At 36.6% G+C, this 16,085-nt stretch overlaps 1 protein-coding gene across 3 annotated transcripts in view; it reads right to left on the bottom strand.

Moving 5' to 3' along the window:
* The window catches only part of PDE11A (phosphodiesterase 11A), a 169,275-nt gene that overhangs the window by 92,835 nt on the left and 60,355 nt on the right, over window positions 1-16,085 (bottom strand). For all 3 annotated transcript variants that reach the window (XM_087949668.1, XM_087949667.1, XM_087949669.1), the window contains exons 3-4: window positions 5,117-5,206; window positions 1,414-1,554 (exon numbers count right to left, since the gene is read on the bottom strand). In XM_087949668.1, coding sequence (XP_087805794.1) covers window positions 1,414-1,554; window positions 5,117-5,206 — 231 coding nt within the window. The remainder of the gene's footprint in view (window positions 1-1,413; window positions 1,555-5,116; window positions 5,207-16,085) is intronic.

Here is a 16,085-nt window from a genome sequence, read left to right as displayed (position 1 = left end):
TTTATGTATACTGAGAGTATTTACACCAAGACAAATTCCTTCTGTGTCCAATCACACTCGGCCAATAAAGTATTCTAATTCTAATCAGAAGCTATTTTTCCCCCTAACACTGCAGAAGGGCAAGAAATGTCCATTCATTCCTTTGTTTAATTTAGCACCTTCCCAGTTTTAAAGGTGAGCGGAGGGAAGAAAAATTATTACTTGGTGGGTTAAGTGAAATCACCCCCACAACCTAGACTGTATAATAGAAAATGAGCAATGTTTCATTCCATTTCTACTTCTGCTGAATTTATTTATATTTCATATTTCTTAATAGCAATAGCACTTAGACTTATATACTGTTTCACAGTGCTTTACAGCCCTCTGTAAGCAGTTTACAGAGTCAGCATATTTCCCCCACAATCTGGGTCCTCATTTTACCAAACTCGGAAGGATGGAAGGCTGAGTCAACCTTGAACCTGATGATATTCAAACTGCCAAACTGCAAGCAGCTTGCAGTCAACAGAAGTAGCCTGCAGTACTGTATTCTAACCTCTGCGCCACTGTATGTGATGACCCATAGTGTCTCAAAAAAACACAAAAACTAAAACATGAAACAAGGTATTGTAATGGCTTCAACTTAACTTTGCTGTTTTATTAGTCACAGTTTAAATTCAAAAAGTAGATAATGAAGCAAAAGGAAACCAAAAACAAACCGCATTGACGAGAGTTCCAAGGCAAACCAAGATAATTAATCACACATTCCAGGAAGATAACCGGGGAGAGTCCATGGGAAGACCGCCAACAAAGATAAACCTCCTCCAAAGAAAGCACTAATTTGACTCCAGCGTCTGTGAACACGCAGTTTCAAACTCTTATACAGAGCTCACAGCTGCAACCCATGAGGAGGATCGTGGCCCTCTCCTCCCGAGTAGTCCACGTTTTTCCCTGATCCTCTCCTCCCTGCATACCCTAGGATGGAGAGGGGATGGGCCTGGATCCTCCTCTGACTATTCAGCCGGCCTCTGCCCTTCCCTAGCCTCCTCCACCACCTCTGGAGCCACACTTCCACTCCCTGTTGGCTGTTCCTCCTCTTGCTCAGAGTCAGTCTCCACCAGGGGCATGAAACTGTGGCTCTTAATAATCCATCTCCCTTTTTCCTCTGAAATGGGAATGTTACTTCATAAAGAACAGTTGAGCACAAGAATCTACACTCCCATTCCACTCAAGCTTTTCTCTCAGCAAAACCAGTATTTTCAGTATCTAATTGTTCACGATTATTCCACCTTACTAGCTATCGGTTTCAACTTAGTCAACCAAAAACTTAGTACTGTACAAATTTTAAACAAAATTTAAATACATGCTGAATAAATAAATACAAACATCATGACACTTACATAAAATATACTTTTCAAAATGTGAAATATTACTTACTGGTGATTCAATGTCGTCAAGAAGCAATACCAGGCAACGCTCACACTTGAGTAGATTCTGGGCTCGATGCATAATTTTTTTCACAATTTTCTCCAAGTCTGTCTGTTCTTCAAAGAGATCATTAACCACCTCCAGCAAGGCCTTCATACATGGGATGGAAATCAATCACAATTGGTTTCCAAAAGTAATGAATAAATAATTGTGTGATATTTCAAAAAAGAGCTGTAAAAAGAACCAGTTACTAACACTCTGGGATACTGGATACTTTGAAATTAAACTTAGATGCATAGGTACCAGGGCATGTACATATGGAATGTTCTCAATTTAGTTCCCCTGTAAGAGACCTGAATATATTTCAACTATTTTTTAAACTATTTCTGACTAGGGAATGTCCTAGTCAGGGAATATTAGCTTTCTGTAACCTGTGTGACCTTGTGCTGAACATGAGATCATTATTTTTTCGTTCATTGCAATTTGAAAGTAGAGATACAAAGCGTTAATTAATCTCACAGCTACTTTGCTTCAGATTGTAGTATCTAATTTATGTGCTTCACAAGGCAAATTATAACATAACAGATTAATTCTCAGTGGCAGTCTACCAAATTTTTGAAATAAACTAGATATTAAGTGATCTTGAAAAGTATTAGTAAAGACTAAGAAAAAAGCCCAGAATAGCTTTTCTGAATGTTTCAATGTAATTATGTGGAAAAGAAAAAAGAATCTTTTCTCATACGGAATTATAGCCTTGATGATTATGGTAGTGAAGCTGAATAGATTTCAGGCAACCCAATACCATGCATTTTACATGGGATTTATTTCAGTTATGAGTGCTGTAGAAAACAAGGAGTATGCAAACATGACACAACACCCAGTGTGAATACAGAACAGTGTACTGATGCCAATTTCTGCTCTTATTCATACTGCACTAATTAAGGCAGAGGTGGGCAATCACCAGCTGAAGAACAGCAGAGATTTTTTACAGAAAGATGCTAAAACCGCTAGGAGTGGCTAGAAGAAAATTTTCTAGTCCTGTTTTGTTCTCCTTTCAAGGATAGGATTGGGCCCAGAACTGCCGACTACAATATGAAAGGGAAAAAATGGTGAACTAATACAAACGTAAGTGACTGGGCAGATGGATCAACTTTTAGGATTCATGCTCTGCACTTAATACATCTGGAGGGAAAAAAGGGTGAGTGAGACATGTCACCCAAATGGACAGGCAAGGGCAGTTTCTGGATGCTCCTTTTTAAAAAATTGTTATTACATTATTATAAGAGATATATAATTCTCAAAATTGTATCTCCAAGGAAAATTTCTATCCTTCCTCATGTCTTCCTAATGCATAGAAAAAAAGTCAACATAGGGATAACTTTCTACCATGTTCATTTAGTTATGATTTTGTCATCTCATAGGGCAACTTTTAGGCAAAATGTTATTCTCAGCAGTCAGTTTAGGTTCAGTCACTCTACTTCACAAAAACATAGGTTAGCCGATATATCAACATAACTATTATTTCAAAAGGTGTTTCCACAGAATAAGACCTAGTTCTCTTACTTCTCTAGGGCAGTGTTTCTTAAAGTGTGGTACTAGGACCCAGAGGTGGGGTCACCGTCTAAGCAAAATAAAATCAAAATCAATTATTTGCTACCCGATGTTAAAAAAATAATACCATCTTTAAATTCCACTAAACAATCATGAGATATTTAATACAGTAAATATGGCAAAAATGTAACCCTTACAAACAAGAGCTTTTCTGGGGTCCTCCATAATTTGTAAAAGTTGGAAAGGCCCCTAAGACAAAAGAAAACATTGCTTCAAGGCAAGGGTAATTCAACATTTATATATATTTTTATTGTTTAATTTATATGCTACCTGATTTCCAGATATGAGCATGGACAAAGTGATAGAATGCTAATTGATAATCCCAATCCATAATATGATCGTATGGTACTATAACAATTAGCCTTATTATTTGGAATGGGTGGGGGGGAGGGGAGGAAAAGCACATGCTAACCTCAGAAACGAAACTAATTAGCAATGGTCGATTTGAATTTCAGTAATAAATTTGAGTGAGGAAGTCTCCCCAAAATGGGGGTAAAAATACTTTGTACATAAAAGCTGCATAAGTAAGCACTAATAATCAAGGCTTTCTTCTTTCATAATACTCCTGCTTTGTGGTATCCTTGCAGAAATTATCCACAGGGATCCAAGTTTGGCAAAGTGAAAAAAAAGAGCAGAAGAAACCTCTCCTTTAAATTTAGGATTTTTTTAAAGCTATTTATTTATTTGTTATGTTTCCACATTATTGGAATTGTGGTATGAATTATTTTCACAAACTAATGAAAGCTCGTTATGTTAGTATTCCAAAAGGAAATCAGGCTTCCAAGATGTATTGAGCTACTAAAGAAAATAAGAATTGGGTTTGCATAGCACCAGTCCTAAAGATAGGGCACATATTAGCGCTGTTGGGGTAATGCGTCTAACATTACTATTGTGAAATTCTTTTCCTTTACTTTTTTTACTTTTTGGAAATAAAAAAAGAAGCAGCAAATAGCAGTGGAGAAAAAAATGACAAATTAAACAAAATGAACATGACTATGACTGAATCCACATAAATTTCAGGAATGAGGCACAGCAAAGCCAATGGATGAGGAATATTACCTTAGAAGCAGTGGTGGGGTTCAATTTTTTTAAACTACCGGTTCTGTGGGCGTGGCTTGGTGGGCGTGGCAGGGGAAGGATACTGTAAAATCCCCAGTCAGAGGTGGTATTTGCCAGTTCTCCAAACCACTCAAAATTTCTGCTACCGGTTCTCCAGAACTGGTCAGAACCTGCTGAATACCACCTCTGCTTAGAAGGCTCCCCCCTTATTCTCCCTGCTTCCCACTGTGCTCCCCAATATTATCCATCTGGCAAAGAGACAGGGGAAATCAAGCAAGCTGAAATGTCAAAAAAAAAAAAAAAAAAGACCAGAAATTGTATTTCTGCTACAGTCAATTTCTAAAGAGCAGGGGAGACATCTCTAAACAGAGTATCTTAGGTTATGCACTGTAAAATATTGATAAAGTTTTATTGGTTGTTATTTAGTTTAGATGTGGTGGCACAGTAGATGTAGAAATGAATTTCTGTAAATACTAGCAAATAAAAATATAAAAAAGATACATCATTTGGGTGTAAGGAGATAGAAGAATGAGAAAATAGGAAACAATATTCTTCTTCTAAATATGACTTCTTCATATTTATAAACAAGCAAATTCCACAATTCAGTGTAGCTTATTCCCAGGGAAAGGTGTACAAAGATGCTAACTCATTACCGCTGCAGCCAGATCTATTCTCAGGATCATGCAGCTGTAGCAGATATCTCTCTGCGGCAACCACACAGTCTTGAAAAATAATGTGGCTGCTTTAATAAGCTGAACAGAGTGCTACATTTGTGCTCCTGTATGTTTCAAAGCACGTTTTTCCCAAATGAATTTAAAGAACTGCACAAACCGCTTCACTGGATAAAAATAAATATGGCAATATTAAAATATAACCTCAAATTAAGAATAATATCAATTATGTTCATTTTGCTGAAACTACAGAATACAGTAACTGTGCAAACAGTTATGCAAATCATAACTTGATCTTTTATCACATAGTAAAACAGATGCCATATGAAATAATATTAATGATAGTTATTCTTGTTGTTATTGTGACTTACTCTGCTTCTATCGTACTCCTTCCTGGAAGCAGCAAACAATTGAGCATTGGATATGGCAATACCACAGAAGGGAAGATACATTTCCATTACCTAGCACATAGAGAAAGACAAGGTCATCAAATGTTCTTTGTGAAATTACACGTGTATCAGCAATCTCATTTTCATAAAAGAAATATCAGAATATCAGCCCAGAGTCTGACATCAAACTTACTTATACAGTTCTCTGCAGAGTGAAAATTAGAGTTCCTGGATAAGAAGACACAACCCCCAACTCCCACTGGATGGAAAATCAGGCCCAGCTCTTTCTGTACCCAATTTTGTAAGGCTGCAATTCAACTCCTCAGATATTTTCTAAGGGATGTTTCTTAATTATGACAATGATTCCCCAGAACAAGATTGTCATGGTAAGAATCTTCCTACTAAAAGGCATAATCTTAGGCTAGACTCAGAACTGTGCCTCCCAGATCCTAAACAATAGGGGGGGAAAACCCTGGCAAGAAAGCCAGTTTGTGTAATGGTTGAGGTGCTGGTCTAAAAACCCGGAGATAGATAGTGAGCTCTACCCCACCTTAGAATTAAAAACAAATGACTAGGTGACTTTAGCCAATCACTCTCTCTCTCTCACCCAATTAACCTCAGAGGCTTATTGTTGTAGGGGAAATAGGAGGAAGAAATACAGGTACGATTTCTTCCTTGGGGTATATATTGTAATAAAAAAGGCAGGTTAAAATATTATGATAATGACAAAAATCCCCAATGAGGCACTGCCTTGATGAGGTTATAGGGTTGCATGCTTTGAGAAAGATTAGAACTATGCCAGAGTTTCAATCATCATGGAGAGGTCTCCTCAGAGGAGCCAGACAAAGAATGTCTGTCTCATAAACAATATGGTGAGACATAATGACTGAAATTTATCCCAGCCGAGTCATTGCCTGGATCAACAATGACCATGCTAAGTGTAGGAGTTTCTAGATATCTGGTCACAAATGGATTATAGGACTCAGGACTGTTAACCGAGCAACCAGGGCAAGGAGCTGTAGAATTACTGGAAAAAAGTTGCTTACCACAAATATACAAAAACTGCAAACAAATAAATAATTATTTACTATTATAAATCAAGTCCAATGAGAAAATGATATCTGAAAAGGATGCACCAGTTCTCGAAAGAACAACATTCAGTTTCTGAAGTCACAGAACAGATCAATATCATCATCAACGGTCTACCCAGGACAAAGAAATTTAAGCCTTGCAAGAAGTAGCTTAGACAGTAAAAACAACTAAGGGGGGTATTGGTAGTAGAGGAAGTTCACTAGCATCACCAGTGAACTGTTCTCATTCCCAAACCAGGCATCCTCTCCTTTACCTTCTCAGAAAGAACAAAGTTCTCCAATTGAAAAAAAACAGAAGAACTTAAAATGATGAAAAACTGAGCTTCTAGAGCAGCACAAAATCAACAGAATATGGTTACCTGGACTGAAGCTGGTTACAAAGAAAGAAAACCCCAAATACAGTAGTATTAAAAGATGTCAACATTGTAATATCAAATACAAGCATCAATTTACTGCAAGAAGCAAACTAACTGATATAGAGCACTGCTGCAGTTATAACTGGAGATCTTGGATGCAAAATCAACAAACAAGGAAAAAAGTCAAACAGTGCATCACTAAAGTAGAAAATCAGGTTAGAAAATAAGATCAGCTTGCTAAGATTGGATCAAGTAAGCTAGAACAGATTTTAAAAAAAGAATCTGAAGAATAAGGAGATCAAAGAACAACTGATCAATAAATATCAATAAACAAATTTAATAAAAAGTGAAGTTAAACAAATCCTTCAGGATGACAACATTGGGGTCACTGAAGTCAAGAAAAAAGTTAGTACCGAATATATCATTAGAGCGAAGAAGATCTTAAAGCCCAATCTAGTGCAGGAAATTCCATCAAGGCAATTAACATTTGAGCAATTCCGGGAATTATATATACAGCTGGCATAGTGGACTGGGCTCAAACTGAACTAGCAGCTCTGGTAGGAAGACCAGAAAAATAATCACAATGAACCATCTCCTTCATCCAATGCAGTGACATTGACAGAGTCTACTTACCAAGAATAAGTGGGAATGCAATTTTGTAAGTACACCAGATAGATGAAGAAGAAAAAAGGGCACTGGAAGAAAACCTGAAGGACAATGATGCACTGAAGCTAGTACACAGTAAGGCTTAAGAGATCAAACTGGCTTATAAGAAAGACCAAATGAAGAATAGAAAAGAGGCACGGGAAGGCAAAATAATATATGGCCAGTACACTAAAAAAAAGAGGGGGGAACCAATAGGCGAAGAAAATAACAACAAGACCTGGCAATGGCTAAAAACAGGAAACTTGAAGAAAGAGAAAGAAGGGCTAATTCTGGCTAGAAAGTTTACGGCTTAAAAACAAATGCATATAAAGCCAGGATTGAGAGGACAGCAACAGACAGCAAATCCTATCTCTGCAGAGAAGCTGAAGGAACACCTAGTTAGCTGCTGCAAGAAGGTTGCACAGACTGATTGCAGACAACAGAATCACAAAGTAGCAACAATGGCACATCGAAATATTTGCAATAAATAACACTTGCCTGCAAGCAAGAAATACCATGTACAATAAGCAGCAACTGGTGGAATCACAAAATAGACAAGCTAATGAAGAATGAAAAAGTCAATGGGTTCTGGGACTTTAGAATTCAAACAGAGAGCAGAGTACCTGCCACAGAACATGCTAGATTTTTAACTACTGTTGATAAGAAAGACAAAAAAATTTGCAATAAATATTTGGATATAGCAGAATAAAAGAGAAAAAAAAACTAGAGAAAATCAAGGTCTGCAAAATACAAAGATCTGCAAATAGACTTGATTGTTGCAAATAGGCAAAAATAGTACCAGCTGCTATAGGCGCATTAGGTGCAGCCCTAAAACAGTTTGAGTACCACTTGAACATAATTAGCATTGACAAAATCACCATCAGTCAATTGCAAAAGGCAGCTTTATCTGGAAAAGCTTATACCCTGCAACAATACCTTAAACAATATCTGCCTGTACCACCAAGTCCATGGGAAAGACTCCAAAAGGCTGAATCCACTTTAAATATCTGGCTATGTGACCATTATACCTTCTTTAAATAAGATACTGGCCCACTCTACTCCAAAACAACACCTCAGAAAGTAACCGATCCAAAAAAAGGCCTATTGGCCAGCTTTCCCACATATTAACTTTTTAAAAATAAAATAAAAGAAAACCTCATTCTGAGTGCAAACCAGATCAGAGTGGAATTTTTGTTTAATAAACATCAGCAAAGCAGAGCAAAATAGAACTTGCTCAGCAAAAAAAACAAGATGCATACTGAAGATATTCTATTCTAAAGAAAAGGAATAATACTTAAAATTAAATTTAAAAATGTTTAGGAAATATTAGGAAAAGATTTTTTGAAAGTTCCCTAAGATGTTTTGTGGATTATACAGAAGGACCTAGAAGTTCACTTGAATCTGGGTCCTTACCTCGGAAGGATGGAAGGCTCAGTGAACCTTGAGCCCGTCAGAATTGAACTGCTGGCAATCGGCAGAAATACTGAACTTTAACCAATGCACCACCATGGCTCTTAACAGAACTTGGCCAACTTTATCTGGGCTCAGAAACTAAGCAGTACTTAATGCTTGGACAGGAAACCTCCAGCAAATACTAATGCTTTATGCTAGACTGGGAAACTACCAAAATATTAACAATAACGATGACGATGATGAAAAAAGAGATGGCAAATCATTTCTATTTTTCCTAAAAAGAAAACTACTTGGATACAGTGGACATACTGAAGTCACCAAAGGTAGAGCTTGACTTGAAGGAGACTTGACTCTACTTTCCCATGAAAGTAGACTTGAAATTCTAGAACTAGAAAACCTTGAATTACGCCGTCTTCGGTCTGATTTAAGCATGGTATATAAAATCATACATTGCAATGTCCTACCTGTTAATGAATACTTCAGCTTCAACCATAACAACACAAGAGCACACAATAGATATAAACTCAAAGTTAACTGCACCAAACTTGATTGCAGGAAATACGACTTCAGCAATAGAGTGGTCAATGTCTGGAATACTCTACCCGACTCTGTAGTTTCTTCCCCAAACCCCAAAAACTTTAACCTTAGACTGTCTACTATTGACCTCACCCCTTTCCTAAGAGGTCTGTAGGGGGCGTGCATAAGCGCACCAACGTGCCTACCGTCCCTGTCCTATTGTTTCTCTTATTCTTCTTTTATTTTTCTTATATGTACCCATTTCATGTATTCACAACTATGCATACACTTATACTTATTATCTTGTAAACAATTGGCAAATCAAATAAATAAAAATAAAAATAATGGCTTCAAATTTTGTGACTGATGAAAGAATAGCTCTCTAATGTGTTGTAAAGGTTAGTTATTTGCTATCCTTCATTTATAAGCCTCAAAAAAACCTAAAAAGTAATTCAATAATAATTCTGTTCTTCATCTAAAACAAGGGTCTTCAAACTTGGCAAGTTTAAGACTTGTGGGCTTCAACTCCCAGAATTCCTGAGCTAACATGACTGGAGGAGGAATTCTGGGAGTTGAAGTCCACAAGTCTTAAAGCTGTCAAGTTTGAAGACCCCTGATCTAAAATTTGTACTTGTTAACTTTATTTATATAAATATGGCATGCGAATTGCTTAGAATCATTTCCAAATGAAATGGGAGGGAGAGACCTAATATTACTGTCTCTAGTCTTCATCATTTAATCTGGAATGTAAATTTCCAGAACAAAAACTTCCAAACTGTAGCTGAATACTTGACATTTTTCATTTGTATCTCTTTTATTTTTAGAACATGATCACAAAAGCAAACGAAGGAATTAAAAATGATAGATCTAGAATGTCATCTTTTTATTTTAGCTGACCCCAAATATTTTACGGCAAATATTTTCCCCCAAAGGGAAAGAATTATAAACAATATTTTTATGTTACTTTTTCCCACTTCTTTCTAAGATTCACGTTTTTTAAGTTAGTTGCCCAAATATATCTGATGATGCCTAAAATGTGACAGACACAAACACATATTTATATACTGCATCGATTATTTGGAATATTTATAGTAAATGCAACAAAAAGTTTTATTTAACTCAAGATCTCAAATTGTCGCTACAAATTATATTCATTTACTTCCTCTCACATAAAGTTAGTATTAAAAGACTATCTAACTTAGGACTCTATGCATTAACTACTAATGGGATAGATTTATTTAAATCAAAGTTTTCACTACAGGACCAGTAGCTCAATTTTTAATCAAATAATTCCAATGGTTTGAACTAAAGTTACTTTACAGTAATATCAAGAATCTGAGCACAAGCAGGTTTCTAGTTTTAAAATATATTATTTCATTTATCCCCATATAGGTTTGCTGCAAGTAGTTTGCAATAGACAAAAGTTAATGTACAGAAATTGTTAATGTTTGCTAGGTAACTTCAAATAGTTTACTTTATATAATTTCCTAAAAATAATTCAGGAAAGAATTAGTGTATGCAAGTACAGTTCAGAAACGAATATAGGAATCCTAGAAGTTTAGCTTCTCATATAAGAGAAATTCTAGGGATACAAAAAGTCTATTTGCATATTGAAGAATAGATGTTTATTGAGAATTTGATTTATCTAAAATTAGTAGTGTGTGACTTTCTAAAACTACCATAAAGCTGTTCGAATTTACCATTTCAGAGACTACACAATCATATTGACAGTGAAGAGAGTTTTGGGCATTCCCAGTTTTATAAAAGATTCACAATATGTATCTCATGCTGAAGCACATTTCCTAAGGATTTTCTATTTGTACCAGTGACAGCCCAGGTCTTATATATTGTTAGGGGCTATAATTATTGCGTCCTCTTCTATTTAATCTTTGGGGGATTTAGGAATATTTTTAAGGAAAAAAGGAATATTAAGTTGCAGTAATAAATTAGTTTCTACAGCTTCGGTACAGGCTAGGCCTCATGTAGGCTGAAAGCGTACCAGGAACAGAAAGAGATCATCAATCAACAAACACGTCATCATGGGCGAATAACTGTAATGCAGGCGCTGATTTGTTACCTTGTACCTTTCACACTGACCATGTAACTGATTGGATGTTACTATGTGTGCACTAATATTCCTTCTCATGTAACTTAATGATTGGATAGAATTCACTGCTTGTGACGTATCACTGTGTGTTTTTTAATAAAAGAGCTTCCCGAACTTGTGATCGGGGCAGCTCATCCAAGATAGAACCTGCGTTGGTGTCTTTCTTGATGCATTCGACCACCCAGTGGGCAGCCTTCCAAATGCGGTGCAAAGCTGCATTAAGTCTATCCTTAACCTTATCAGTAAACAATACTACATTCAAAGAATGTAATGCTCCCTCCCTTTCAAATATTTGTCAAATCCAAGCCTGGAATCAGAAGAAACTTGAAAGAGCAATCTGCCCTTCTTTTTTACACATTCATCAATCGTCTTTTCTGCAGTGTTTGCTACAAAGCAAGAAAAGGTTTCGGAAGAATGCAAGCAGAAAGCTACTTTTCTTTCATAAATATATTATCTCTATAACTAATTTATACTTGCCCAAACTTGCATCTTCATGCCCGCTCCATTATATAATATCTTCCTAAAATAAATATACAGTAATACACTTCCACTAATCACCTAAAACCAGAATCCAGAGCCTGGAAATCAATTGCAATGTGGTTAGATGTGAACATTCAACCAAACCGAATTACTGTATTCAGTAAGACAGGGCATCTTATGCCGTGTGTTTATTCATAATGTTCATAATCAAGACCTCTGATCAAATCAACATACAACAAACATATTTCTTTAGGGAGATAGATTGATCCCTATTTTGGTTCTCAAGCCACCAAGATGATTGTTTAACTTGCAGTTTTGAATCTTAAACACAAGTCCACTAGTCCTAAATAAGGAGCAACATATTAATCTTTTTTATGTCTATTTCATCAGAAATCTTGATTCATATCATCTTAGCTGCTGTGTTATGCCAGCTTGTGTTCTTCATTCAAATATCTATCTTAATTCAATCTCTCCTGCCAGAGATTTTAAGGTACAGGAAGATATTCAGGAGGACCTTAAGAGACAGTTGAAGGAATGCAGAAATAATAATCCCTAAGGCAGAACCATCTAAAGCAGGGGTGTCCAACCTTGGCAACTTTAAGACTTGCTGGCTGAGGAATTCTGGGAGTTGAAGTCCACAAGTCTTAAAGTTGCCAAGGTTGGACACCCCTGATCTAAAGCAAGAGTGTCAAACTCGCAGCCTGCGGGCCAGGTGCGTCATGTGCTGGCCATATCTATGCCTGGTTTAGCGAAGGGGAAGTCGCAATATGTCACATGACAATGTGATATCCCTGATCTAAAGAGTCATTTTGCAAGGATGCCAGGTTTGAATCAGTATGTTTAAGAAACTCTCAGTAATTCTCTGGGATGCCTTAGGTATAAACATCTGCAAGCAGTTTACAATATTGGTTTGCTTATAGGTTTCTCTCAAGGCATTCTGAAATGTTTTACAGTAGTATGGAAGGAAACCATACTACTGTTAAGGGCAAGAAGAGAAAGCTGATCAACAAATACAAGATGCGACTGGACTTTCTGTTTTTTTCTTTGAAGATGTTTTGCTTCTCATCCAAGAAGCTTCTTCAGCTTCTACAACCATGATCTAGATGGCTGAGAATCTCCATAGACAAATACAAGATGCCTTTTTTATCTATGAATGGACAGATTGAAAGAACTGTGTTTCTGTTACTGAGGAAGGGGTGCTGAATCAGAGAGCTCCAGGCATCAGAGAGATTTTTATGTGTGTGCACTAATCTCAAAGTGACAGAAACTGAAGTGAAAATTTGGTCCATACTGGTGAAATATGTTGCATCAAGGTCCAATATTTTACCATCTAAACTGATGCATGGCTGTACTACTTAAACATTTTCTGGCACAACTTTTATTCCCCATGATTTTGAAACATAACCACTAAATCACTTTTAAAGTCTTTTTGAACCAAGTCTTGTAATGAATATTTTTCCAAGTTCTATTTTTAAATCTGCTACTAATGCTGCTGGAGTTTAAGAACATAAATCGTTCTTAGCTTCTTTTTATGTGCTTCTAAGTTATTGCTTCTCCAGGATTTGTATGTGGGTGTCTTTAATGTATGATAGGAAAGACTGAAACTTTCAATCACATAAGCACTGAACAAGAAAAAAGGGAGCGCAAACAGGATTTTTTTGGGGGGGGGGGGCAGGGGGAGGGAGGGAGGAGAGAGAGGGAGAAGGTGCCATTCTTTTGCTTGTAATTGATCTGAGGAATGAGGCATAAGAATTGCTCCCTCAGGAATGCACTATGTTTTTTTTTTTAATTCCAAAGCCAAGAATCATATACCTGCTGCAAGTGAAGGCTGATTGTTTTCCCGGAAAGACAAACTATCCATTTCTAGCTTATCAGAGAAGCTGATAAAATAACTAGTAGGATGAGAATGTTTCCTACCAAAAAGAAACCTGATTGAGTACCAGGTAGTCCTTGATTTACAACCACAACTGAGTCCAAAATTTGTCTTGCTAAGTGAGACATTTGTTCAGTGAATTTTGCCCCGTTTTATGACATTTTTTTTACCACAGGTTATCAAAAGTTGTTAAGTGAATCACTGCAGTTGTTAAGTTAGTTAACAAAATTGTTAAATGAATCTGGCTTCCCCATTGACTTTGCTCGTCAGAAGGTGTAGCAAAGGGGGATCATGCAATCCCGGGAGATTAAAACCGTCATCTGAATTTTGATCACGTGACCATGGAGATGCTGCAAAGGTTGTAAGTGCGAAAAACGGTCATAAGTCACTTTTTTCAGTGCCGTTGTAACTTCAAATGGTCACTAAATGAACTGTTGTAAGTCGAGGGCTACCTGTAAAAGATTACAGTTTTGTTTATTAGAACTTTATTAGAACTAGTGACAGTTCCAAGTTACAACAGCACTGAAAAAAGTGACTTATAACCGTTTTTCACACTTACAACCTTTGCAGCATCTCCATGGTCACGTGATCAAAATTCAGATGACAGTTTTAATGTCCCGGGATTGCATGATCCCCCTTTGCTACACCTTCTGACGAGCAAAGTCAATGGGGAAGCCAGATTCGCTCAACAACTGTGGTAAGAAAAGTCATAAAATGAGTTATTAAGAAATAAGTCCCATTTTCATAGTGTGAAGGAGAGGGTGGAATCTTCTGTGTATCACATCCGTGGAATGCCCACCTCTACATTAGAAGAAGAGATTAAGAGCTTAAAAAAAACCCTCCTCCTTAGAACAGTACATACTTTATTCTGAATTCAAGAACTCTTCATAATCCCCTTTTAGTTTAGATTAATACAGCCTGACGTTGTATTATTAGCTTTACTTATCTGAATCTATGCTATGTGTACTTCAGTGGAAAAATGAAACTGTATGAATGGTTTGAGCTCCAATTATCCCACAGACAGCATGCTGTGCTTCCTGGATCAATGAATAAAGTTTACAAATCTAGATGACAAAACTCTATGAGGGAGGGAGAGAAACAGTGATTTTCAAAGAGACATAACCTTGAATTTAAAATATATACACAACTCTAAAAGCCAATTTGCCCATTTTCCAACCCAAAGGTAAATAGCCGCTGATTTAAAACATGGATTTATATTTTGTCAGTTTAATTCCAAGTGACAAAAATTTCACCCATAGCTCATCTCTACAGTCTAAAACTACACAAAGAACGCATTACACATGCTCCCTGCCTTTAAAAGATGACTGTATAACACAAATGTTTGTGCTTCTAAACATAAAACACTGGTTCATAAAAGAGTTTCAGCAGCTTGTAATGTGCAGCATTGATCAAAGGTTGCATTCTTTTTAAGCCATTCAGCAATCCTGGTCTGGTCCTTTCTTTGCTTCTTGATAACATAAAGTTAAATCTCCTTTGTTCTGTTTTTCTCTCCCTGCACAGTGGCAACCTCTGAGGGGGAATAATAACAAGGAATGGGATGATAGCCCATCACACATTCCATCTAATTAAATAAGACAGAGATATCAGAGAAAGGTGCAACAGCAGGGCATATGGCTTGCAGCATCTTCTAGTTTATGTAAAGCTTGACACAAAAGAAGTTGTCTGCTGAATTTTGGGGCAGTGAAGCAATGGCAACATTTCTCTATCTTTCCTCTGTTCCTTTCTAACTAAGCAGACTGGAAGTTTATTTACAATGATTTCTAATGAGACTATTTGCCTTTCTTCTGGGTAATTTTAAGAAATGCAGAGGGGAAAAAAATAGAACAAATGACTGGATGAACATTCTGTGAGTACAGCACTGTGAGCAATGTTATGAGCTTACATCCTGCAAAATGTTACATACTGTTATACAAGCCTAAAAGGGTGCCAGTACTGAAGCTACCAAATACAATGTTTATAATCTCTATTTTTGAGGCTGTCCTTCCAACCACAAATTAAATCAGGAATATCTACACAAATCTGTATATGCAGACTGTTTGGAATTCATATATTCAACATATTATAGTAATCCAGAGACTTTTGGAATGGGCAGACATGATAAATTTAAACAATAACAAAAAATAAAAATATTTATATTCTTCACGGGCATGTTCGTTTAATGCATGCTTGGCCGCAATAAATAAAGGTTGCCTTTTCATATGGCACTCATTTATTTAAATAAATTTTGATTACTTTATGAAAAAGCAGCATTTATTTATAATGATTATGCATTATAATCTGGAAGAACTTAAATGGAAATAGTTGCCCCTCTACAGCACTAGAATCTTGGAACCTCTAGTATGCATGCAAACATAACCAAATCCACAGGTATAGAATAGGTGGGACCTAGCTCAACAGCAATAACTTTGAGGGGGATCTCATCTTTTGCAATAGATTGAATTTAATTTAC

This window comes from Notechis scutatus, chromosome 1 (genome assembly GCF_049901735.1).
Source record: "Notechis scutatus isolate UNSWTSFEM ecotype Mainland chromosome 1, rNotScu1.2, whole genome shotgun sequence".
Classification (NCBI taxonomy): Eukaryota; Metazoa; Chordata; class Lepidosauria; order Squamata; family Elapidae; genus Notechis; species Notechis scutatus.
The sequence above is the reverse complement of the archived record's forward strand: the minus strand, read 5'-3'. Positions and strand labels throughout refer to the sequence as shown.